The sequence below is a fragment of the Hemicordylus capensis genome, chromosome 4 (assembly GCF_027244095.1).
Source record: "Hemicordylus capensis ecotype Gifberg chromosome 4, rHemCap1.1.pri, whole genome shotgun sequence".
Lineage (NCBI taxonomy): Eukaryota > Metazoa > Chordata > Lepidosauria > Squamata > Cordylidae > Hemicordylus > Hemicordylus capensis.
In genome coordinates this window covers 272,859,285-272,880,027 of record NC_069660.1, presented here as the reverse complement: position 1 = coordinate 272,880,027, position 20,743 = coordinate 272,859,285, and the positions used below count along the sequence as shown (strand labels likewise).

The window sequence follows — 20,743 nt, the reverse complement described above, 5'->3', positions numbered from 1 at the left end:
GCTCTGGTATGCATGGTGTGCACACATGGAGGGAAACCGTGGGCATTAAAACTGTTCAAATTCCTTACTTTTGAATGATTGAGAGGGCTGAGTCCTTTGCTGCCGGGCTGAACATTTTGGTACAGTGTATGGAGGCTGAACATGTTGTGACCACACAGGTGTCCCTACATATTGAATTCAATAGATCAGTGGAGTTTGTCACACACACACACACACACACACACACACACACACACACACACACCTGAAAACCTATACTCTAGAACCCATCAGAAAAGCTCACCTCGGTGAAATATGTGGGGGGTAGTGGAATCTGACAGGGTGTTGAAGACTGACAGTCTAGCGCACCAGAAAATGGCACCCAATATGTGGGGGTAATGGAATCTGAGAGGGTGCTGGAAACTGACCATCCTTCAGAAAACAGTACCCATCAGAGTTAAAACTGGGGGGGTGGGGTAGTGCGATCAGTTGGGGCCCAGCCCAGAAGTGGAAGAATGGTCCCTGATTGGAGTCCAGTCCGGGACTGGAACTCAGGACCCGCGTGTGCAAACAGTACTGCCTTTGCTGTAATCCCACATAATGACAGCTCCTCACCTGCTCATAAAGGAACTTGACAGGTGCAGTTAGAAAAGCTGCACAATTGATTAAGCTTGCCCATGTCCTCACAGGATTAAACGTTTTCAGACAATGTCAAGATTACTAAATGTTTCTGATTTTAATAACCAAACCTCTAATAGCTGAATCTGTGTCCAAGAAGTTCTGCTGGGTTCACAGACAAACACTTGCAAGTTTGTGGACTACACAAGTCTCTTCACTAACGGTGAAGTTTTACTTATTGTTGTTATGTATTTACTGGCTTTGGATATTTATATCCAGCTCTTCCTCCGAGCTCAGAGGGGTGTACATTCTGATTTTTATCCTCACAACAACCCTGTGAGGTAGGTCAGGCTGAGATACACATGACTGGCCCAGAGTCACCTAATGAGTTTCATGGTTGAATGTGGATTCAAACTCGGGTCTCCCCAATCCTAGTCCAACACCCTAATCATTATGCTATGCTGGCTCTGAACACCCAGGTTATGCCATTGGAACAAGGGAATTCAAATGTTTTGCCACAACAGAAACCCTTAAATACAATTTGAACACTCACAAACAGTTCAAAATGTTTTAAAGATAATGAATCCCATTGACCAAAAAAACATTTCAAACATCTTAAACATAATTTTTAAAAATGTAATTTCATTTTTCAAAAAATACGTTTTTGAACTATGCCTGTTTATGCCAGGGCCGGCGCGTCCATTAAGGCGAACTAGGCAGTTGCCTAGGGCGCCAAAATGGAGGGGGCACCGCGCTGGCCAGCCTGCCGCCCCCCCACCCCGAGCGGTCAGCCTGCAGGCCCCTGCCTGGCGGGGGAGAGCGAGGGGCCAAGAAGGCAGGACAAGGCAGCAGCCCTTTGTCTGGCGGCGGGGCGAGGCGGGGGACCCAACCCGGGGCTGCCGCCGCCCCCCTCCCAGGGCTCCCCCCGCCGCGCGTGGCTGGGGCCAGGCAGGCAGCAGCAGCAGGCCCCGACCAGCCCCCGAGGCAGCAGCAGCAGCAGCAGCAAGCAGGCGGCACCGCCTCCTCTGGGGGTGGGGTGGGACTCAGCTCGCTCTCTCTGGCCGCCCCGCGCCTGCTGGACGGAGCAGTCCAGGCCTTGCGAGGACCACCTTTGCCTCCCGCTCCAGAGGGATTCCCCCGCGCGGAGGCTCCCACCGAAGGCCAGCCAGCGGGGGCACCTGCCGGGCAGTGGCCTGCTGCTGCTGCTGCTGCTGGGCACCCCGCAACCCCGGCCAGCCGGCCAGCTGCGCCTCTGGCGTGGCGGGGCTCCCCAGCCCGCCCCCGCGCCCTGCTTTGCCCAGCCTGCCAGTTGCGGCTGCAGGAGGAGGAGGAGGAGGGCGACCACCCTCACCCCGGAGCCCCGACCGGCCACTGGGTGCCCCAGAGCCGCTGTCAGCAGCGGGCCGGCTCTGCTGAGTGACTCTCAGCACGGGAAGCCCGCTGCAGCTGAGTCGAGGGCCTCGGTGGTGGCGCCTGCCCAGCAGCAGCCTGGCAGTTGCCCGCTGAGGAGTTCGTGGGGCGCACGGCGACGCCGCCGGCACAAGCGGCAGGAGGGCGGAAAGCAGCGCCTGCTTGGTCGGCCGCGGAGGAGAGGCCTGCAAGGAGGCTGCCCCCCCCGGCCCCGCACACTCAGCGGGCTGCCGCTGCTCCCTCTCTGGTGGGGGGGTAGGGTTAGGGTTGTGGGTGGCACAGAGACATTAGACAATACTGGCAGTGCCTGGTGGCCGGCAGTAGCCAAAGACACCACCACCTCCCCCCAGCCCCCCTGGACCCAGCCAGCTGGCTCACTGCGGGGAGAGACTGCCCAGAAGGGTCCCCCCCATCCCTACTGCCTCTCATCCCATTGGCTCCCCTGGCTGCCTAGCTCCTGCAAGTCTGCTCCATGGGCCCCACATTAGGGAGGTGCATGGAACTGGCCTGGGGTAACTTTAAGGGCAGGGGAGGGTGCACTTCTCTCCCCTTCCCGCGCTCGATTTCCTAAAAGTCCGTTGGGCTGGCATCGTGCCGCCCTGTTGCCCCCTTTACCAGATGGAACTGGAGGAACTCAACATATCTGTGCATGTTGGATGCGTGTGCAACGCACACAGGCGTGTCGAGTACTTCCAGTTACATCCGGTAAAGGGGGCAACGCTGCTGCCCCGATGAGCGCTGGCGGGGGGGGGCGGATTTCAAATTCTGTGCTTTTCATTCTTCCTATAATACATCTGTGTTTGAAATATGATTGGCCGGGGGGGGGGGCGCCAGAAGGTGATCTCGCCTAGGGCGCAAAAAACCCTAGCACTGGCCCTGGTTTATGCTCATATAACTTGTCCCAGGGTAAGAGTTTCTGATCTCACAGGGCAAGAGTCTCTTCAAGGTATGGGCATGGGCAACTGAGTGGCTACAAACAGGGATACTGAGCATGAGCATACTCAGAAGAAAAGCTGATAGGGTAGGGACTGAAGGAGGAGGAAGTAGAAAAATCTGATAAATTAGGGGAGAATGACAAACTAGCATATCAGAAAAACACACAGGGAAGGAGCCTTTGATAAGTATGGGCTATGGTTCTGAAAACGCAAGGGGTAAGCGCCATAGAGATGCGAAAAGGAGGCGGGAGAGTGGAATAAATACGTAATAGCCGCTCTAGGCGGTGTATTGGTGATCGAAGTAAAATCCGGGTCACCAGCTTTCCCTGCCTCTTCCCCGCCCACTCTGGGTCGCGTGCGACGGCGGGCTGGTGGTGATGCCTCCCGGAGTAGCCCCTCCCTCAGGAGCCGAGCCGAGCCGCCGTCACCGGTCAGTCTGTGCGGGAAGAGAAGCGCCAAGGTGGGTGATGATGGAGTGCTGAGGGAGGCGCCTGGGGCTGGGAGGGAGCCACGGGGTGGGCCCACCACCTGGGGGGAAGGTGAGCGCGAGGACGAGCCGGAATCAACCCACGCTTTCGGGGGAAGGCCAGCCTTCGCAAGAAATAATAAGATTGTCAGGAAAGTGTATGAATTAAGATCCATACCCGCACCCCAACACGGTTTCACTTCTATTAGGCACCAGAAATTTGAGAAGCAGCGCATTCTTTTTCTGTGCTTGGAGAAAGCTTTACCTGTTGGATTTCTGCCTCTAAGCAGTGGTATTATTGGTTACCTTTTAATCTCACAGTTCGGGACGTACATGCCCTGCCCCCCGCGGCCTCTTTCTTTTTTTAACCTTTGCCAGTAACACTGTAGGTAGGATGTGACATGGTGCCCACCCAAAGGTCGCTTGGCTTGGCACTTTGAATCAAGGTGACCCCCTGGTCCAGGTCTGATAAGCTTCCCGCTACGCTACACAGATTTTCTTGCTGGACTACAAGGCTCTTGCCGGACCTAAAAAGGAGAGGGTTAACCCTGCTCTGAACAGGACTGATGACTAGCTTTGAGCCTGTATATCCATGAAATATGGGGATATGAAGGCTTGGAGATTAGAAATCGTAGCTTCCAGGTAGGTCTGAAGCACCACCCCAACTTCTTCCTTGAAAGGAAGCGCTGATAAAACACTCAGTATGCTGCACAAGGTACCTAAAAGCGGGATACAGTAAAACAAATGGAAGCTACAACAATGAATGAATATTGGAAAAACTAATTGTTGCATCTGGAGCAACTACAATAAGTAACTGTAGTGAACTTGCATAATTGTTCAAGGATTTTAAAGATGTGAGAGTTCAGTGGAATAAGCACGGAGAGGTCAGAGAACAGAGCTGCTTAAGGCCAAGGTGTTGGAGAATTGTGGGGGCAAACATTATTTTGTGCTGCTGAACAAGAGTAGAGGGGAACCAAGACTAGACTTTGGGGGAAAATGTATTCCTTAGTTTTGAAAAATATACTTGCAAGAGGTAGGGTTTTATTTTGAAGTACATGGATATGCCTATAAACAGCTCATGGCATCTGTCATATAAGATCTTCTGTTTAGTGAACTGGAGGTATCTGCCCCATACACAGTGGAAAAGGAGAAATGCTCTGCATGTGCTCAGAGGAACTTTTTGTATGTTTCCACTGGCTGCTAGAAATATTGTCACTGAGCTCTAATATGAGTAGTGGGCCTCTGATATGTGCAGTTCTGAACTCAAATTCTTGTGTGTGTGTTTAGCCTACTTTCCTGTAGGCTTATGAGATCATCTGGCATCCTGTGTGTGTCTGTGTGTTCCTCCCTTCAACTTTATAACACTGGACCAATATGAACCAAATCGGGTACAGCTGTAGGGACACATAGGGACACCTCAACCGTGTAGTTTCTGATGATGTCATTCATCCCAATCCAAGATGGCAGATGCATGAATTTTGAGGCGCAAATGGGATAACTTGTGAACTGCCTAACTGATTTGAACCAAATTTTCTACAGCTGTAGAGACACATAAGGATGCCCTAATGGCATGGCGTGTGATGATGTTATCCACCCCAATTCCAGATGGTAGCCACGTGAACATCTGAGGCGCAAGTGGGCTAACTTGTGGACTGTCTAACCAATTTGAACCAAAGTTGATACAGTTGTAGTGAGTGACACACAGGGACACCTCAATGGCATAGCCTGTTATTATGTCATCCACCCTAATTCAAGATGGCGGACGCATAAATCTTTGAGGCGTGTGGGCTAACTTGTGAACCACCTAACTGATTCGAACCAAAGTTGCTACAGCTGTAGAGGCACATAGGGAAACCTCAGTGGCATAGTCTGTGATGATGTCATCTACTCCAAACCAAGTTGACGGATGCATGAATGTTTGAGGTGCAGGTGAGCTAACTTGTGGACTGTCTAACTTATTTGAACCAAATTAGGTACAGTTATAGTGAGTGACACACAGGGACACCTCAGTGGTGTAGTTTGTCATGATGTCATCCACCCTGATTCAAGATGGTGGATCTGTGAACATTTGAGGTGCAAGAGATCTAGCTTTTAGACCTCAATTTGAACCAAATTTAGTCCAGTTGTAGAGGCAGAGAAAGGAAATTAGGCTGATTAGTTCTTACTAGAACAACTTGTGTTTTACTCAAATGTGCATAAATGTTAAAGGAAGAAGTGGTTCCAACTTAAATGGAACAAGCAGCTTTAAGAAAAGGTCCAAGGAAAGATTGCATGTTCATGTAGCCTAACAGTCTACGCTTGTGAATATTTGTTCAGAAATAAGTTCCATTTTCAGAAGGGTTGATCTCGGGTAAGTGTGCATGGGATTGTAGTCCAGTTCTGAAGAAGGCCATGCTAATATCATTAGTAGTTAACCTCAAATATTACTAATTTCTCTGGCTCAAATACTTGGAAATTCTGCTAGCTGTTGTGAAAGACTTGTTGAACACACACATCAAGAAGTTGAATTAGTTCAGCTGCTTAAAGATTATAGCTCCAGTTGGTCAATTGGTACTGATAAATTGATACTAGCTGAACCCACACAGAGCATCTGTGCGCCAGGACTTTATTGCTCTCCTTGCCCCCACCACCACCACAGCCCCGGCTTTATTGCTCAGCTGCCCACCCAATTGCTGCTGCTCAACCTCCCCCTCCCTGCTGCTCACTCACCCCTACCTGCCCCTCTTCCCTATCTGCTTATGGAATCCCCACTGCCCAATCACCACTGTGCTTCTACTCTGTTATCTCCGACTGGTAAAGCACTGTTTGGGTGGGGCTTGCCATGCACCATTTGCCATGGATCACCTAAGCGTATGTATGTATGTATGTATGTATGTGTATATATATATATATATATATATATATCCTCTATAATAAAAGGCTTGAGCGTGATCCCGTGTCATTTCTCGGCCCGTGTCTTTCTCGGCTGTTCTGGGCGACCAGAACGACCGTGAAAGATACGGCCGCCCAGACACGGGCGGCCATGTTCAGCGACAGCAGGGGGACTGGGAGGGCTGAGGCGGCAGCGGGGGAACCGGGAGGGCTGAGGCGGCAGCGGGGAACTGGGAGAGCAGCGGGGAACAAAAAAAAGGCCGGGGAGAAAATAAAAGAGTTAAAATAAGGGCCCGCGGGGGGACCGGGAGAGCAGAGACAGCAATGGCGGGAAGCGGCAAAGCGGAAACTGGGGAGAACTGTGGGCGGCGGCGGCAGCAGCAGAACTCTCCGCCCGGCCGCCCGACAAACAAAAGAGCGGCAGGATACTTCCCTGCCGCCCCCTTGAAGCCCCCTGCTGCTGCCGCCCCCTTTCGCCCCCTTAAATCTCGCCCCGGACCGACCGCGCTCTCTACAAACGGGCGGGCGGCGCGGCAGCGGAATGTATTCCCGCCAGCCAGCCAGCCCGCCCGCCCCTTTCCCTGCCATCTGTCTGCTCTGCAAAAGTGTTTTGGAATGAAGCCTTCTGCTCTGCAAAAGTGTTTTAGAAGAAAGCGCGCAGAAGGCTTCCTTCCAAAACACTTTTGCAGAGCAGACAGATGGCAGGGAAGGGGGCTGGCGGGAGTACATCCCGCTTCCGCACCGCCCGCCCGTTTGTAGAGAGCGCGGTCGGTCTGGGGCGAGATTTAAGAGGGCGGCAGCAGCAGGGGGCTTCAAGGGGGCGGCAGGGAAGTATCCTGCCGCCCAATTTCTTTAACAGGGAGGTGCCATCGTGTTGAATTGAAGCGGGCGGCGAGGGATCCTGGCGCCCGGATTTTTTCAATAATTACGGTCACTAAAGCGGAAAGCGCGGGAGGGGTAAGTAAAGCCCCCCCCGCCCTAAATAGAACCCCCCACCCCAGTGCCGAACCAACACCACCCCAAGTCCGGGGGACTGGGCCCGCTGGCAGCCCAAGGTGAGGCCGAGAGCAGCACCCCCCCCCCACTAGAGCCTGTTATTAAAACGGGCTTACAAATACTAGTATATATATATTCTCTCTGGGGAGCGAAACAAAGTACACTTTCCTGTGAAATTAAGTTTCATGAAAGACTGCAGTTCATATGGTGTTCTGATTGCAATTATCACATCAGTATTTGTTTGAAGTTCCCTTATGTTGGTCCACTTGCAAAATGAGGCTCATAGCCATATGCTTGGCCCCTTCATATTTTTGATCTAGGATGCAGTTAGCTCGTGGCAAGCATCTTCTCTGTGAGGACTCTACTGCAGATCCACTTTGTGCTTGAGTGTGTCTCAACAAATACTTTTAAAATGGGTGGAACAATGGCATAGCCAATTTGGTCATCTTGACAAATGCTCATACAATCCATTTCCTTCCAGCAAACTGCAGTCCAAGCTGGAGAAAGTAAGTCTGTGTGTGTTGCATTCATTAGTCTTGTGAATCAGTCCTCAAGTATTTCAGTTAAAATTGTCTCTAAATTTTGCCTAAAGCAAAATTCAAGGTGAATTTGGAGTTATTTCAGGGCATTAATGAGATTTTTTAAAGGGTCATTAAATTTATTGGAAGACATTCGATTTAAAACAAAAAAGTCTAAGTGCACACATCATCCAACCTGTGTTCCCTCTAAGGCGTTTGCATATGCGCACACTCACACTGTTTTTGATGTCCGCTCAGTTAATTTTAGATCCCGCTCAGGTTAAATCAGGAAGGTCCCATTCTGAATGCAAGTGCGCAGATACTGCCTTGATACTGCCACCCAGAACAAAACTCATTCTGCACACAGATGAGAAAAATTAGGGAGAACACTGTATCCAACCCTAACAAAAGCAACTTTACCTTTAACTGATGGCTTTATTCAAAACCTGAGTTTGCTATGCATGCAGCATAACTTAGCTAACCTGGCAGAAAGCAATGTGATAAATATTACCAACCACGGAGCTGAATGGAACTTTGCCAAAGTTAATTGATAAAATGTAGGAAATCCAGTTTCTATGTTCCTGCAACTACCAGCGTGCACCATTTTAAAAAACTAATAAAAAAATCTTGATACTCAAATAGTTAATCTGTGTATTTCTTGGAAGGAATATCTTGGACCTCTTAAATGTGGTAACATATGCGAGAAAGGTAATATCAGTTTGAAATCATGTATTCAGAGCATGCCTACTGCAGAGTGCTCAGTCTTGATCCAAGCAAAATTGCTATAAGGAAATTAATGCTACATTAGTAGGCACATTTTAATTTCCTTTCAAAACCCATGATACCTCTCTTAAATTATTTTCTTAGATAACGGTTTGATTGAGCAAAAAAAAAGTGCATAATATGAGCCTGTTCATAAACCCTGTTATCATTATTAAAAATTGGAGGAAATCAAGTTCATCATTGTGTATTGTCAGTCATAAAAAACTGAGTCACTTTGTGCACACATATGTTTGCAATTTAGAATAAAGGTGTTGTAAAACAATTTACATTTTTTGTTGCTGCTAACAGCAGCTTTCCAAAAATTTCTTCACTTGGTATGTGTAGTGCTATACAGAGATAGGATTGTTAAGGTGGGATATACTTATTCACGACACTGAATGACAGGAGTTTTGATAGTAGATAAATTTCATGGCAGTTGCATGAACCAAAGCGCTCTTGGAACTCTGATGCACAAAGATTTCATTACAAAGCAGGACTTGCTCCGCTTGGGGCCAAAGTAGATAAGAACAGCCCTGCTGGATCAAGCCCAGATCCTGTCTAGTCCAGTTTCCTATTTCACACAGTGCCCCCCCCCCGATGCCTCTGGGAAGGCCGCAGGTAAGAGCTGAGGGCATGCCCTCTCTCCGACTGCTACTCTCCTGCAACTGGTATTTAGAGGCATAATGCCTCTGAGGCTGGAGGTGGTGTGCTATGTTGTGTTGATAACTTTGGCCTGCTGTGCTTGATTTTTTCCCCTGAAATATTAGCCATGGGTGGAGCTATGGGGTGGAAAACTCTCCACAGAAAAATTTCCCATACTTAATTTTTCCATGGGAAAATTTTCCATTTCTAAACATTCATTGACCAACATCCAGACTAGCCCTGCACACATGCAGCAACGCAAGTACTAGATGACCACTGTGCTGTCACTTGAGCACAGTCATGCCCAGAGGGGTGGCTTTTGCTGATCTCCTTTCCTCTGAAGCCCACTGTGCATCACCAGAATATGTCCCTGAGGGTTGAACAGTGGGCTTCAGAGGAAAGGGGGAAGTAACCCCTTGCCCTGCTGAAGTGACTGCAGTCACCTGGTGCTTGCAGTGCTGTGTGCACACATTGCTAGTCATTGTATCGAAATTCATTAGTAACAATGAATGGATGCCAATGCAATATTGAGAAAGTTTGGTAACTTCAAAGTTGTAAGGTTTTTCAGGTGATTATCCCTAGGAAGTGTGTGAGAGAATACATATGTCTTATTGATTTATTGAGTATTTAAATAAAAATTTCCTGCCACCTAAAGCTTTGAATTTATTTCAGCATAACACTTAAATCGCACTAAATGTTTTTATTGATCCCCCTGCCCAATCAAGTATTTCAGTTTAACAGCAACCCTTGGCAATATATTTTGGTAATGCACACACAGTGGGCTTCAGAGGGAAGGGAAGAGGGTTGAAAATTGCCCCTTGCTCCGCTCAAGCAACAGTACAGCTGTTGCCTGGAAGTTGTGCTGCTGCACATGCACAATGCTAGTCCGGATTGCCAGTGTTGTTTCATAAAATTCATTAGTAACGGTGAATGGATGCCAAGGAAGTCTTAGGCAAGTTCAGCAATTTCAAAGTTCTAATGTTTTTCAGGTGATTATTCTAAAGACGTATGAGAGAGTAAATATATGTTGATTTATTGAGTATTCCAATAAAAAAACTCTCTTCCACATAAAGCCTAGTATCTGTTTCAGTATAAATTAAAGCACATGAAATGTCTTTGATCCCCCCCATTAAATATTTCAGTTCAACGCTAGAAAAACTTCTGTAATATAGTGTGGGAAATTAATATGATGGAGATGTTCTTGTACTGTGTAAGCCACCTTAAGTGACTCAGTGGGGAAATGCTTGACTAACAAGCAAAAGGTTGCCAGTTCGAATCCCCGCTGGTACTATTTTGGGTAGCAGCGATATAGGAAGATGCTGAAGGGCATCATCTCATACTATGTGGGAGGAGGCAATGGTAAACCCCTCCTGTATTCTACCAAAGAAAACCACAGGGCTCTGTGGGCACCAGGAGTTGAAATCGACTTGACAGCACACTTTACCTTTAAACAGGTCAAATGACATGCCAGATAAGATCATAACCTATTTTGGGCATCAGGAAAACTTGTGTAGTAATTCTTCTCAGAAAAAAATACTATATATCTGTATAATCCAAGACTAGGTTTTTTTCCAAATGGTTTCATGTTAGAAATCGTCATCTTAAATTCAGAGTCCTTTTGGGGTAAATAAGGGTATGACTTGTACTTAACCTCTATTTTTAAGGGGCTTGTCTTAAATTCAGTCTCTCCTTGTATTGGAGTAAATATGGTACTGCAAATTTTATGCAAATGCTGGGGCAATCTGCCTGGGAAACTTTCCCATTTAGAGTTTTCCAGAAAACTCACATTTCTGCTTGTGACTACTAGTTTGGCTCTGCAAACTTGATGTGTGCCAACCACATTATTAATGTAATATGTAGTCCGCCCTCACTTGATTGGAGACAGCTCAGAGTGTACAGAGCTTTTCCAAACACTGAAGGGAGCAAGGAAGTTTGAACTCATGTGGAACTTCATGTGCACATTGGAGCTCCCAGATTGAGTTGAATTTGTTTAATAATAAATGTCTCTAATGCCTTCTGCTTTTATACTTGTTTCAGTATGGTCAAACTCCCATGGGAGTTTAATCCCATTTCAGAATTCAGTGAAATTACTACATATAAGGAACTATGAACATTAACCCAGCACTTTGTACAAAAGTGCAGTTTTTCCATAGATGTTAAGTAGAATATTTGTGCGCAGGATGCTATTTTTGTTTTTCTTTGTCGTTAATATTGCTGCAGTTGTATGTGGATTTTCTCTGCAGAAGACTCAGGCTTAACCTTTAGTGCACTAGTTCTGAACTTCTTGGAATGTTTATTGAGAAATGTATCAATGATATGCAGTGCTTTTTGAGACTACAAATAAGGTAAGCTTCTGAAGCTACTTCAGCATCTGTTAAAGCATGCTCATAACTCTTCATACTGAATGCCATAACGACTCGTTCACAGACCTCTGTATATAACTTGATAGGAGTGCTTTCAAACATTCTGCTGATTCTTAACTGTATCACCTATGTTGTGTTTAAAGTGAAGGAAAGTACTTGATCTTCTGAAAGTTGAGTGGGTGTTGTGGGGTGTGTATTAAATAGTCTCAAGGTAGACAAATCGAGATTTTATAATTTATGTATTTCATGACCAATAGTTGCTGTAATAATAATACTTACTTGGAGACAAAGTGGGGGTCAGCCAGAGAGTGAAACTAAAATCCTTAGAGAGATTAAGAAAAATGTGAATAAAATTATATGCAATACTTTATTTGTATGCTTAGGGTTCTTTTTTAAAAAGTCAATGTTTTACTTTCATTTAGTAGACTTTGCTTCTAATTGCACTCTATAAGAAATAGAAATAAGAAGAAAAATAACAATCTTCCTTAAAGTGAATTCTAATTTTAATTAGGAGATTAATTCCAAAGCACAAAGTGAAAAATTGATGGCACAACTACATTCTTCAGCTGCCTTAAAAGTAAAAGTCATCTTCAGACTAGCTTTTAAACAAAAATGGGGAATAAAGGAAAAAATGGGTTTCTGGTACAGACATGACAGAGGTAAGAGATGATTCTCTTGAGGTGCCCCATTAAGGAAGCTTTTTGCAAACTATGTGGATATGTGCCCAGTGCAAAATAACTTGGATTGCACCAAATAATATAGCCATTTTCCTTTTGAAAATGTAAGTACCAACAGTTATTCAGATTTGCCTCTAATATTTGGAATAGACAGGTCTCTTGTAAGTTAGAGAGCAAAAGTAAAGAGAAATGTGGTTGTCCTTATTTTAGTAAAGTCAGATTAATTTTAGATTATGCTTGTGGTATTCAGTCAGAAGCCAATTGGGTAATAGAGGGTATGTTGTTAAGTACCATCATACTTTTGTACTGGATTCAAGTTAAAGTAGTCTGCAGATAGCTTCCTGAATCAACATTTAAGATTGGCATAGCATATGAATAGGGCTTTTATTCCTTTTAAAATCATTTTCTTTCTCTTTCCCTCCCTCTCTCTTTTTTTGGTGTACTATCTAGCCTGTGAAAAGTTTCACTAGTTTGTGTCTTTTAGTTGGTTTTAATTAAGGTGGTAGGGGTGTGCACGGAAACGCCACACTGCGGTCCGGTCTTAATGAAGGTGGTATTTGCAGGGCCTTTTTGGTGGTGGCACCAAATCTTCTCCTCAGAGGCCTGCTTAACCTCTATGTTCCTTCAGGCATTGTGTTAAAATTTGGCTTGTTTCTTCTGCTTTTGGGGAAGGACAGTGGTTGGTTGTAACTGGATAGTAATTATAGAGTGAGTTGTGGACTATGCTTTTATTTTAGCTACTTTTCTAATGTAATGGTTTTTATGTGTCTTGGGGATCTGTCTGTTTTTCTTCTGATTGTTAGCTGCCTAAAATTGCCTTTGGCAAGAGAGGCAGGCAGTTTTCCCTCTTAAGTTTTTTAATCAGTGAGTGGAATGGGTTTTCTTCTGGGTGGCAGTATGAAGGCAGTGTGTGCAAGTGCATTATTATGCACCACTATAGATACAAAACACACACCTTCTCTCAAGTCTAGTACACTTCTTCCTTTCCCACCCCACACACCTCCCTATGCATGCATGCATGCATGCTTACATACATACATAGAGTCCCTCTGGGCACACACTCTCACACACCCTCCCTCTAGGTACCCTCTTTTCTGAGATATGAGCCACCAAGATATAAGACCTCAGCAACTGCAAGAAAGGGCTTTGAAAGTAAGTCCAGCACTGGAGCTCCTGGCAGAAGTCCCTCCCCCAGCTTTCCCACTGGACAAGAAAGCCCTAGCCTGTAGGGAGTGGGCAGGGGGGGAGGCGGAAGAGAAGCTACTCGGGAGCCTTCTCTGAGGTACTAAACTACAGTACATCTTCCACCCCTGGAGGACAGAGCCAGTCCCCACCACCTCCGGCTGCTTTCTCCACTCTGAAAGCAGCCAAAGATGGTGGGGGCTGGGGAGAGAGTGCACACATGCCTGCAAGCCTGTGCCTCTCTTCTAAGTGACTGGCAACCCTCTCTGGGCTCCGGGAGCCTCTGGCTGCAAGAAAAGCAATCAGTTGCAGCCTCAGGGGTGGAGCCACCATTGGGCAAACGGGTTCAAAGAACCCGGGCCGCTGCCAATCAGGGGCCGTGAACGCAGCCCCAGACACTCCCCCTGCATCAGACGTCAGATGCGGGGGGGGGGGGTTTACTGGTTTAGCTCCTGAACAGGGCCGCGCAGACCCATTCAGGAGTTAACTGGCCTGTGCTGCGTTCGCAGTGCGGCCAGGAGTGGCTCTTCCCTGCCCTTTAAAGCAGGGAAGAGCTGCTCCTGGCCATGCTGCGAACGCAGCACCGGCCTGTCTCTTAACACCCGAATGGAGCCGCATGGCTCTGTTTGGGAGTTGGATGGCCAAGGCTGTGTTTGCAGTGTGGCCGGAAGTGGCTCTACCCTGCCTGTAAGGCAGGGAAGAGCTGCTCCTGGCTGCGCCCGCTGGCGGTCTGGCTCCCCCGCTGTGCAGGCTCTTTGGAAGATCTCTCCTGCCTCGGCTTCTGAAGACTCTCCATTTCGGCTGGCCCTTGCCAAGGCCAGAGCGGGAAAATCAGCTCTCTGGCTTGCAGAGGCGGGGGGAGGGGGGAGCTGCTTGCTTTGCTCTGGCCACACAGCGGCGGCAGGTGGGGGAGACTCCAGGCACTTCAAGCAGCCATTGGAGCGCAGCGAGACTGTGTGGCTGATGGAACCCTCTGAGCGGGGGGCTGGATTTTTGTGTGTGTACGCAGATGCTCACCTTGGAGGGAATGGTGGAGGCAGGATATGAGTATTTTGAAATTATGATAGTGGAAATATTTGGATTTTGCCTATTTGAGCAATAGAGTTGCAAAGCTTTTGAACTACTAAGGCCTCTTCAGTGGCACAGCGGGGAAATGCTTGACTAACAAGCAGGAGGTTGCCTGTTTGAGTCTCCGCTGGTACTATGTTGGGCAGCAGCGATATAGGAAGATGCTGAAAGGCATCATCTCATACTGCGTGGGAAGAGGCAATGGTAAACCCCTCCTGTGTTCTACCAAAGACAACCTCAGGGCTCTGTGGGCACCAGGAGTTGAAATCGACTCTACGGCATTTTCCCTTTTTTTGTTAAAATAAAAGATAAGAAAATTTGTCATAAACCCAGTCGCTTTCCTGAGCTACAGTTCAGGTTCTTATGCTTTAGTGTGGTCATATCCAGCCAAAATGTCCAGTACAGAAAGTTGCCTATCTATATCACGTAGTTTGCATGATTAAAAACTATAACAAACTAGAAGGATCAAATCTACCCTCAAAACAATTGAACTTGGTAATAATATGAGGGTAAAACATTATCAAACTCAATCCTGTACATCAAGGTAACATTTCCCATACAGATGCTTAATTTTTGTTTTAATCTCCAAAGAACAGTTTTCAAATAAATGGCTAAAATTCTAATCAAAGCGTTAGAAAAATAAATACATCAATAGAAATCAAGTAATCTTCTCTCTCCTCCCCCGCCCCCACTCCCTTCAAAATTAGACTGTAGTACTAGCATGTTCTGAAGTCCTCTTTCCCCCCACTTGTAAAATGCAGATAATGCTTAAATGCCTCACAGGAGTAGCATGAAAATTGGTTAATATTTTCAGAGATTCAAACATGGCAAGTTTTATAAATGTTAAGTGTTATTAGATATGCAGAGTGGTTAAAGAACCTAAGTCTATATTATTCTTTAAAATGATAGTAGGTACTTAATTGAAGAGTATAGAAATTCAAAATGTAATATGAAATTAATCTTTTCTAAGGTTATTTAAGCTAATAGCATAGTAATGACAAACTAATTTTACAGTGATTAAGAGATAATATACTCAAGGCTTCCAGGGAAGCTTTTGTTGAGGTAACTTGCACCTATCTTTGAGTCTGAGGGTATGGAAATACATTGTGAACTCAGGGTATCTGAAGATATTCTCTATTGTGGTGGGGGTTAAACACCCCATAATCCAAGGCAGCCCACAGAGAGTCAATATGTGCCTATTTTAAAAATTTTAACTTTGTGTATCTGCCAAGCCTGTAGCTTTCATAATGTGCTTTCTACCTGGCAGCTGAATTTTAATGGAACTGTATTCATCAAATGCTCCTGGGAAAGCATGCAAGAACTGGATATGGGTGGTTCTGGAAAAACTTCTTAAATACCCATACAGTGAGGACAGCTGTTCCCTTCAGGATGAGACTGCTTTTCTAAATGTGTATTTATGTTACACTAGCTCCCATCTTCCTTCCATTATGGGATTTGAGATGATGCAGGGTTCCCAAGCTGTCTTCCCTCCAAATCTGCTTCACTTCAGCATGTGCTTTCAGACCTGATCTTGGGATTAGAAATTGGGTATGAGATGAACATTATCACGAAAAGTCCTATGTCCACAACTTGGTTTAGTTTAATTTTATAGTCTCTGATTACTTGCTCTGCAAAACATATATCCTGCATTCAAATCTTGCAACACAACCATATCTGCCAGAAAAGTGAGGCCTCTTTGTTGGGTGGCGGGGTGGTGGTGGTGTTCTCCCCTATCTATTATAACACCATGATATCACAGGTGCTGGTGAGTGTCCTGTTTTTGAAATTTAATTGGGGCAGCTTCAGAAAACTTGCTGCAAGTAAGGTGGAAGCAACCAGAGGTTCCTGGTAAGGGCATGCTCCTCAGGCAAACCAGTACTTCTGCTCATTTCCATGTGTCTGAACCTGTGACATATTGGGTTCCCTCCACCACCTGACATTCTCCGCCCAACTTCACAAGTAGGTTACAGACATTGGGTGGTGTGTAGCAACACAATCTTGGTGGGTTTGGACAATAGAGAAATGTTCAGAAACACTGCTTGTGCCATGTGCGTTCGTGAGGAGCCTCCGGTTCTCTCCACTATACTTGTAGCAGGTTGTCTGAACCTGCCCTCAAAGTCCCTGATTCAGAGTTAGGTTTTGTATATTAAGAAACTCCTGGGCCAATGCTCTAGTGTTGATGTGCTCCATAAAACACATTAAAGCTCTCTTTAGGCTTCATTGTCAGTTCTTAGAATTATGATCATGAATTTGGAGTGTGTGAATCTCTTCACTAACTGTTTTTCTTACAGCAGTCCTGTAATGTAGTCCAGACTTGGGGACCTGACACGAAGGGTTGTCTATGTGCATCTGGTAGACTGGATTAAACACCAGTCCTGAGGAAAAATTTGAACTGGGAAATTCTCAAGGTCATACTCAAACCACTATGCTACACTTGCTCTTGGAACTAACAAAGTCCAGCAGATGTGTTTACTTGACATATTGCTCTGTCTTCAGGTTTTTTACATTCCAGTAACAAGTAAAACCAGAAGGCAATTATTTATTAGCTTTCAGTCTTGGGGGAAACCTGAAAAGATCCACAGTGGTGTGTTGTAAGCCAGCCATTAGTGGCAATTAGACCAAGAGATGAGAAGATGGAAACACGTTCTATCTTTCTTTTTTAATTTAATAAGAAAAGGAAATAACATGATTACATTATTGTCTCTTGAACTTCCAACAGTTACATATAACACTCCGGGATTCCGTTTCCATCCTTTGCCAACCTTCTCCCTCACATCAGATCTTATAGAACAGTGATTCTCAAACTTGGGTCCTCAGGTGTTATTGGACTTCAACTCCCATAATCCCCAGCCTCAGTGGCCTTTGGTTGGGGATTATGGGAGTTGAAGTCCAATAACACCTGAGGACCCAAGTTTGAGAATCACTGTTATAGAAAGAGAGAAGTAATGTGTTAATCAACCCTCAGTATTAAAAAGCCAAACAAACCCAAATCTTGGTTGTGGATGTTGACCCTGTGCTAAGCTGTAGTTTATGAAAGATTGATGGAAACACTTTCAAGTGTTGCCAGATTCTCATGTATAGGATGAGCTGACAGAGGTCTGCGATCTAAAGCAAAAGCATATTCTTCATTGGCTGCATATTTCAGCAGTGTCTCAGTGTAAACTGCCTTGGGAACTAAGGCAGTTGGATAATAAGTTTGGATCAATTGGAATATTATTTACAGAGAGAGTCACTAATAAGATGCTACATGCACAGTGAATGCAATTAAGAGATTTCAATAGTTAGACACTTTATAATAGAGGGTTTAGCCCATTATTTTCTTTTTGCTTAAGCTTTGCCTCCAGAAGATATGCAAGGCCAGTCTGCATAAGCATCAGAGTATGTGACCTTCCATTATGAAAATGCCGTTTGTTTTCTGCTAATTATGCCTTAAAAAGAGTGGGAATGAGATGGCATTGACATTGGATTGGCATAAATTAGTTTATTACAGCAGAATAGCTGGTGGGGGTGGTGGGGAATGACACCCTAGAGATTACTTGAACTCATACATTTCTGCTGCCAAAGTTTACAGGCCTGTAAATTTAAATGTAGAATTTTTGTAGGCAGAATACATTGACAGATATGCCTAATGGTAATACATCTAGTTCTGAGCCTCAGAACAGGTCAATAATAATGCTTATATTGATAGCAGCAATGTAGGAGATGTTATTTGGTATTAAAGCTAAAATCCATGTTATTCCCTTAATCATAATTACATTAATATTGACAGGCCCTTGACAATACCCACTTTACTATTGATAGATTTCTGTCAATAATGCATTTCTAAATAAAATATATTCATTCATAATTTGTACAATACTCAGTAAGCAATGCTAAAATATATTAGGAGAAATACCTATTTTATTGATGATATACAATTTGTTTTCTCACCCTGTGTTTTACAGGAGGGACACTTGATTTTAGTAAAATGGGTTATGTAGTAGGTATTTAAAGGAATTATTGGATCTGTTGAAAAACTGATTTACAGTTTTTCTGGAAAATATAGAAATGTGGTACTAAAATAACATTATTGGCAAACATTTTAATATCGGATCTAGACCATTTTCTCGTCAACGTGATCTTATATTACATTATATTGTTGGTCTGTAATCCCACCCCTCCCTCTTAAGAATTCATTCTTTATTTGGTTGTGCCTTCCACTGAGCATTATTATTGATAATCATGTTATGAGTTTTTATTTGTAGTCAGTTTCAGTTTTTATTACAGCCATTGGCCAACCAAGAGATAAAAATCAGAATAACAAATATAACTAATATACACAAATAGACTAATAATTACACACAATAAAACAGTATACAAGCATCCAGAATAGATTACTTTAAAACAGTAAAACAACTCCTAAAATTGAGACCTTAATCTCATAGCAATATAAAAAAATTTGGCCACCACTTTTGTGATCTCACAGCTTGTATCCGCAAGGCAATATCGCGTATAAAAAAGCTCACACCTTCCAGGAAATCTAACTAACGGGGGGAGATAACTATTGCTGTTTTCCATTGCTCTGGTATAATTTTTATATATTTGTAGCCCATATTTTGGTCTTAATACATTTTCAATGGCTGCCATTCTGATTTAAGAAATGTTCACAGACTGTGGGGGCATGGCAGGAGGCTTTGTGCAACTCCCCCTTTCCCCCTGCATGCACATTGTTGCTCAAGAGCCATTTGGCTTCTGAGCGCAGCTCGTGTTCAGAAGGGCTCTGCAAGGTTGGAAACATGTCACGTAAACTGGGGTAGCACTGGGATTAAGACTAAATTGTGGGTCAGGAGGTTGAATCTCACTTCAGCTGCTAATTTTTTTAGATGACCTTAAAGCAGTGGTTCTTAATGTGGGGTCTGCCAGATGTTGCTGAACTACAACTCCCAGTATCCCCAGCCACAATATATTATGGCTGGGGATGCTGGAAGTTGTAGTTCAGCAACATCTGGCAGACCCCATGTTAGTCTTGGACTTCCCCTCTTTAAACCCAAGGTTGCTCTAGATCAGGGATTCTCAACGTTGGGTCTCCGGATGTTATTGGACTTCAACTCCCATAATCCCCAACCAAAGGCCACTGGGGCTGGGGATTATGGGAGTTGAAGTCCAGAAACATCTGGGGACCCATTGTTGAGAATCCCTGCTCTAGATTAGCTGTTTTCAAGCTTTAATGATTGGATATAGGATTCATGCACAGCTGTACTTACTGAAGAGAAAGAGACTCTGCTTGCCTCACCGTGTTATCTAGCTATTGAGCTTAGGCTGCAGAAGTAGCCATATGTATATTTAATGGCTTTGAAACTTTTGATGATTCTGACTACTTAGCATTTATATAGTACTTAAGAAAATTCAAAGCACTTAACCCAATATCTCAGAAATCCTTTTAAAAAAACTTGGCAAGGTAGTCTTGTATTATCTGCATATTGCAAATGAGAGAGCTGAAACAGAGAATGACTTGCCTGCTGCCTGTCTAGCAAGCTCATGAACAAACTGAAATTTGAACCGGAGACTTCCATGTTCGCATTCTGAGCTGGTATAGTTGAGTTACCTAAACGCTACTAGGAACCAGCCACCTGATCTGCCACTAAGTACCAAGCACTATTGCTTGTGAATCTGTGAGCCATCTTCACAGTTTATTTTATTTTTAAGGACCGGTTGAGTTCCTTTTCAGGCCATGGGGGAATTAAGGAGACTGATGGTTAGCTGACAGAAGGAAGTTGTGCTTGAACAGAAAGGAAAAAATAGAGACAACTGCCTAAAATGTACAGTCTCTAGGCGGTACTGAGAGCCTGAAAACAGGATTCTACAAGGTCACCAGCTGCCCCTCACTAGATGATAAATACATGTTTTCAGCCGACACCGACTGAACCACCATGAAATCAGTAGAGTGCAACAATGTCCAGATTTCAATACAGCCTACCTGCTGCTGAGCCATAAAACCTCTAATCCAGTGGTTTTCAACCCTCCTTGTGGGGAACTCTGGGATTCCTCAGAAGTTTATCTGTGAAATGATCAACTTGTCCAGTGTTACTGATTGTACAATGTGTTGTGCTGCAGGTGTGCTTACAGAAAATGGGTTCTGTGGCAGACAAGCAGGCAGATTGAAAGCCTCTTCTCTAATCAGCCTAATCGGATTCCCTGTTGCCATGCTTGTTTGGATCCATGACCTACACACATGTGTGCCCTGGTTGCATGACACTGGCCCGAATGCCAACTGGAT

The 20,743-nt window shown here is 45.0% G+C and overlaps 1 protein-coding gene across 6 annotated transcripts in view; it reads left to right on the top strand.

Moving 5' to 3' along the window:
* The first annotated feature begins 3,036 nt into the window (after positions 1 to 3,036).
* Positions 3,037 to 20,743, top strand: part of PEX2 (peroxisomal biogenesis factor 2) — a 31,285-nt gene continuing 13,578 nt past the window's right edge. For 2 of the 6 annotated variants that reach the window (XR_008307192.1, XM_053250237.1), the window contains exons 1-2: positions 3,168 to 3,402; positions 11,418 to 11,542. Coding sequence is in view for 1 of the 6 variants with exons in the window: in XM_053250234.1 (XP_053106209.1) it covers positions 3,138 to 3,158 (21 nt within the window). In the remaining 5 variants the exon portion in view is untranslated. The other 4 variants (XR_008307191.1, XM_053250234.1, XM_053250238.1 and 1 more) reach the window with 4 other exon arrangements.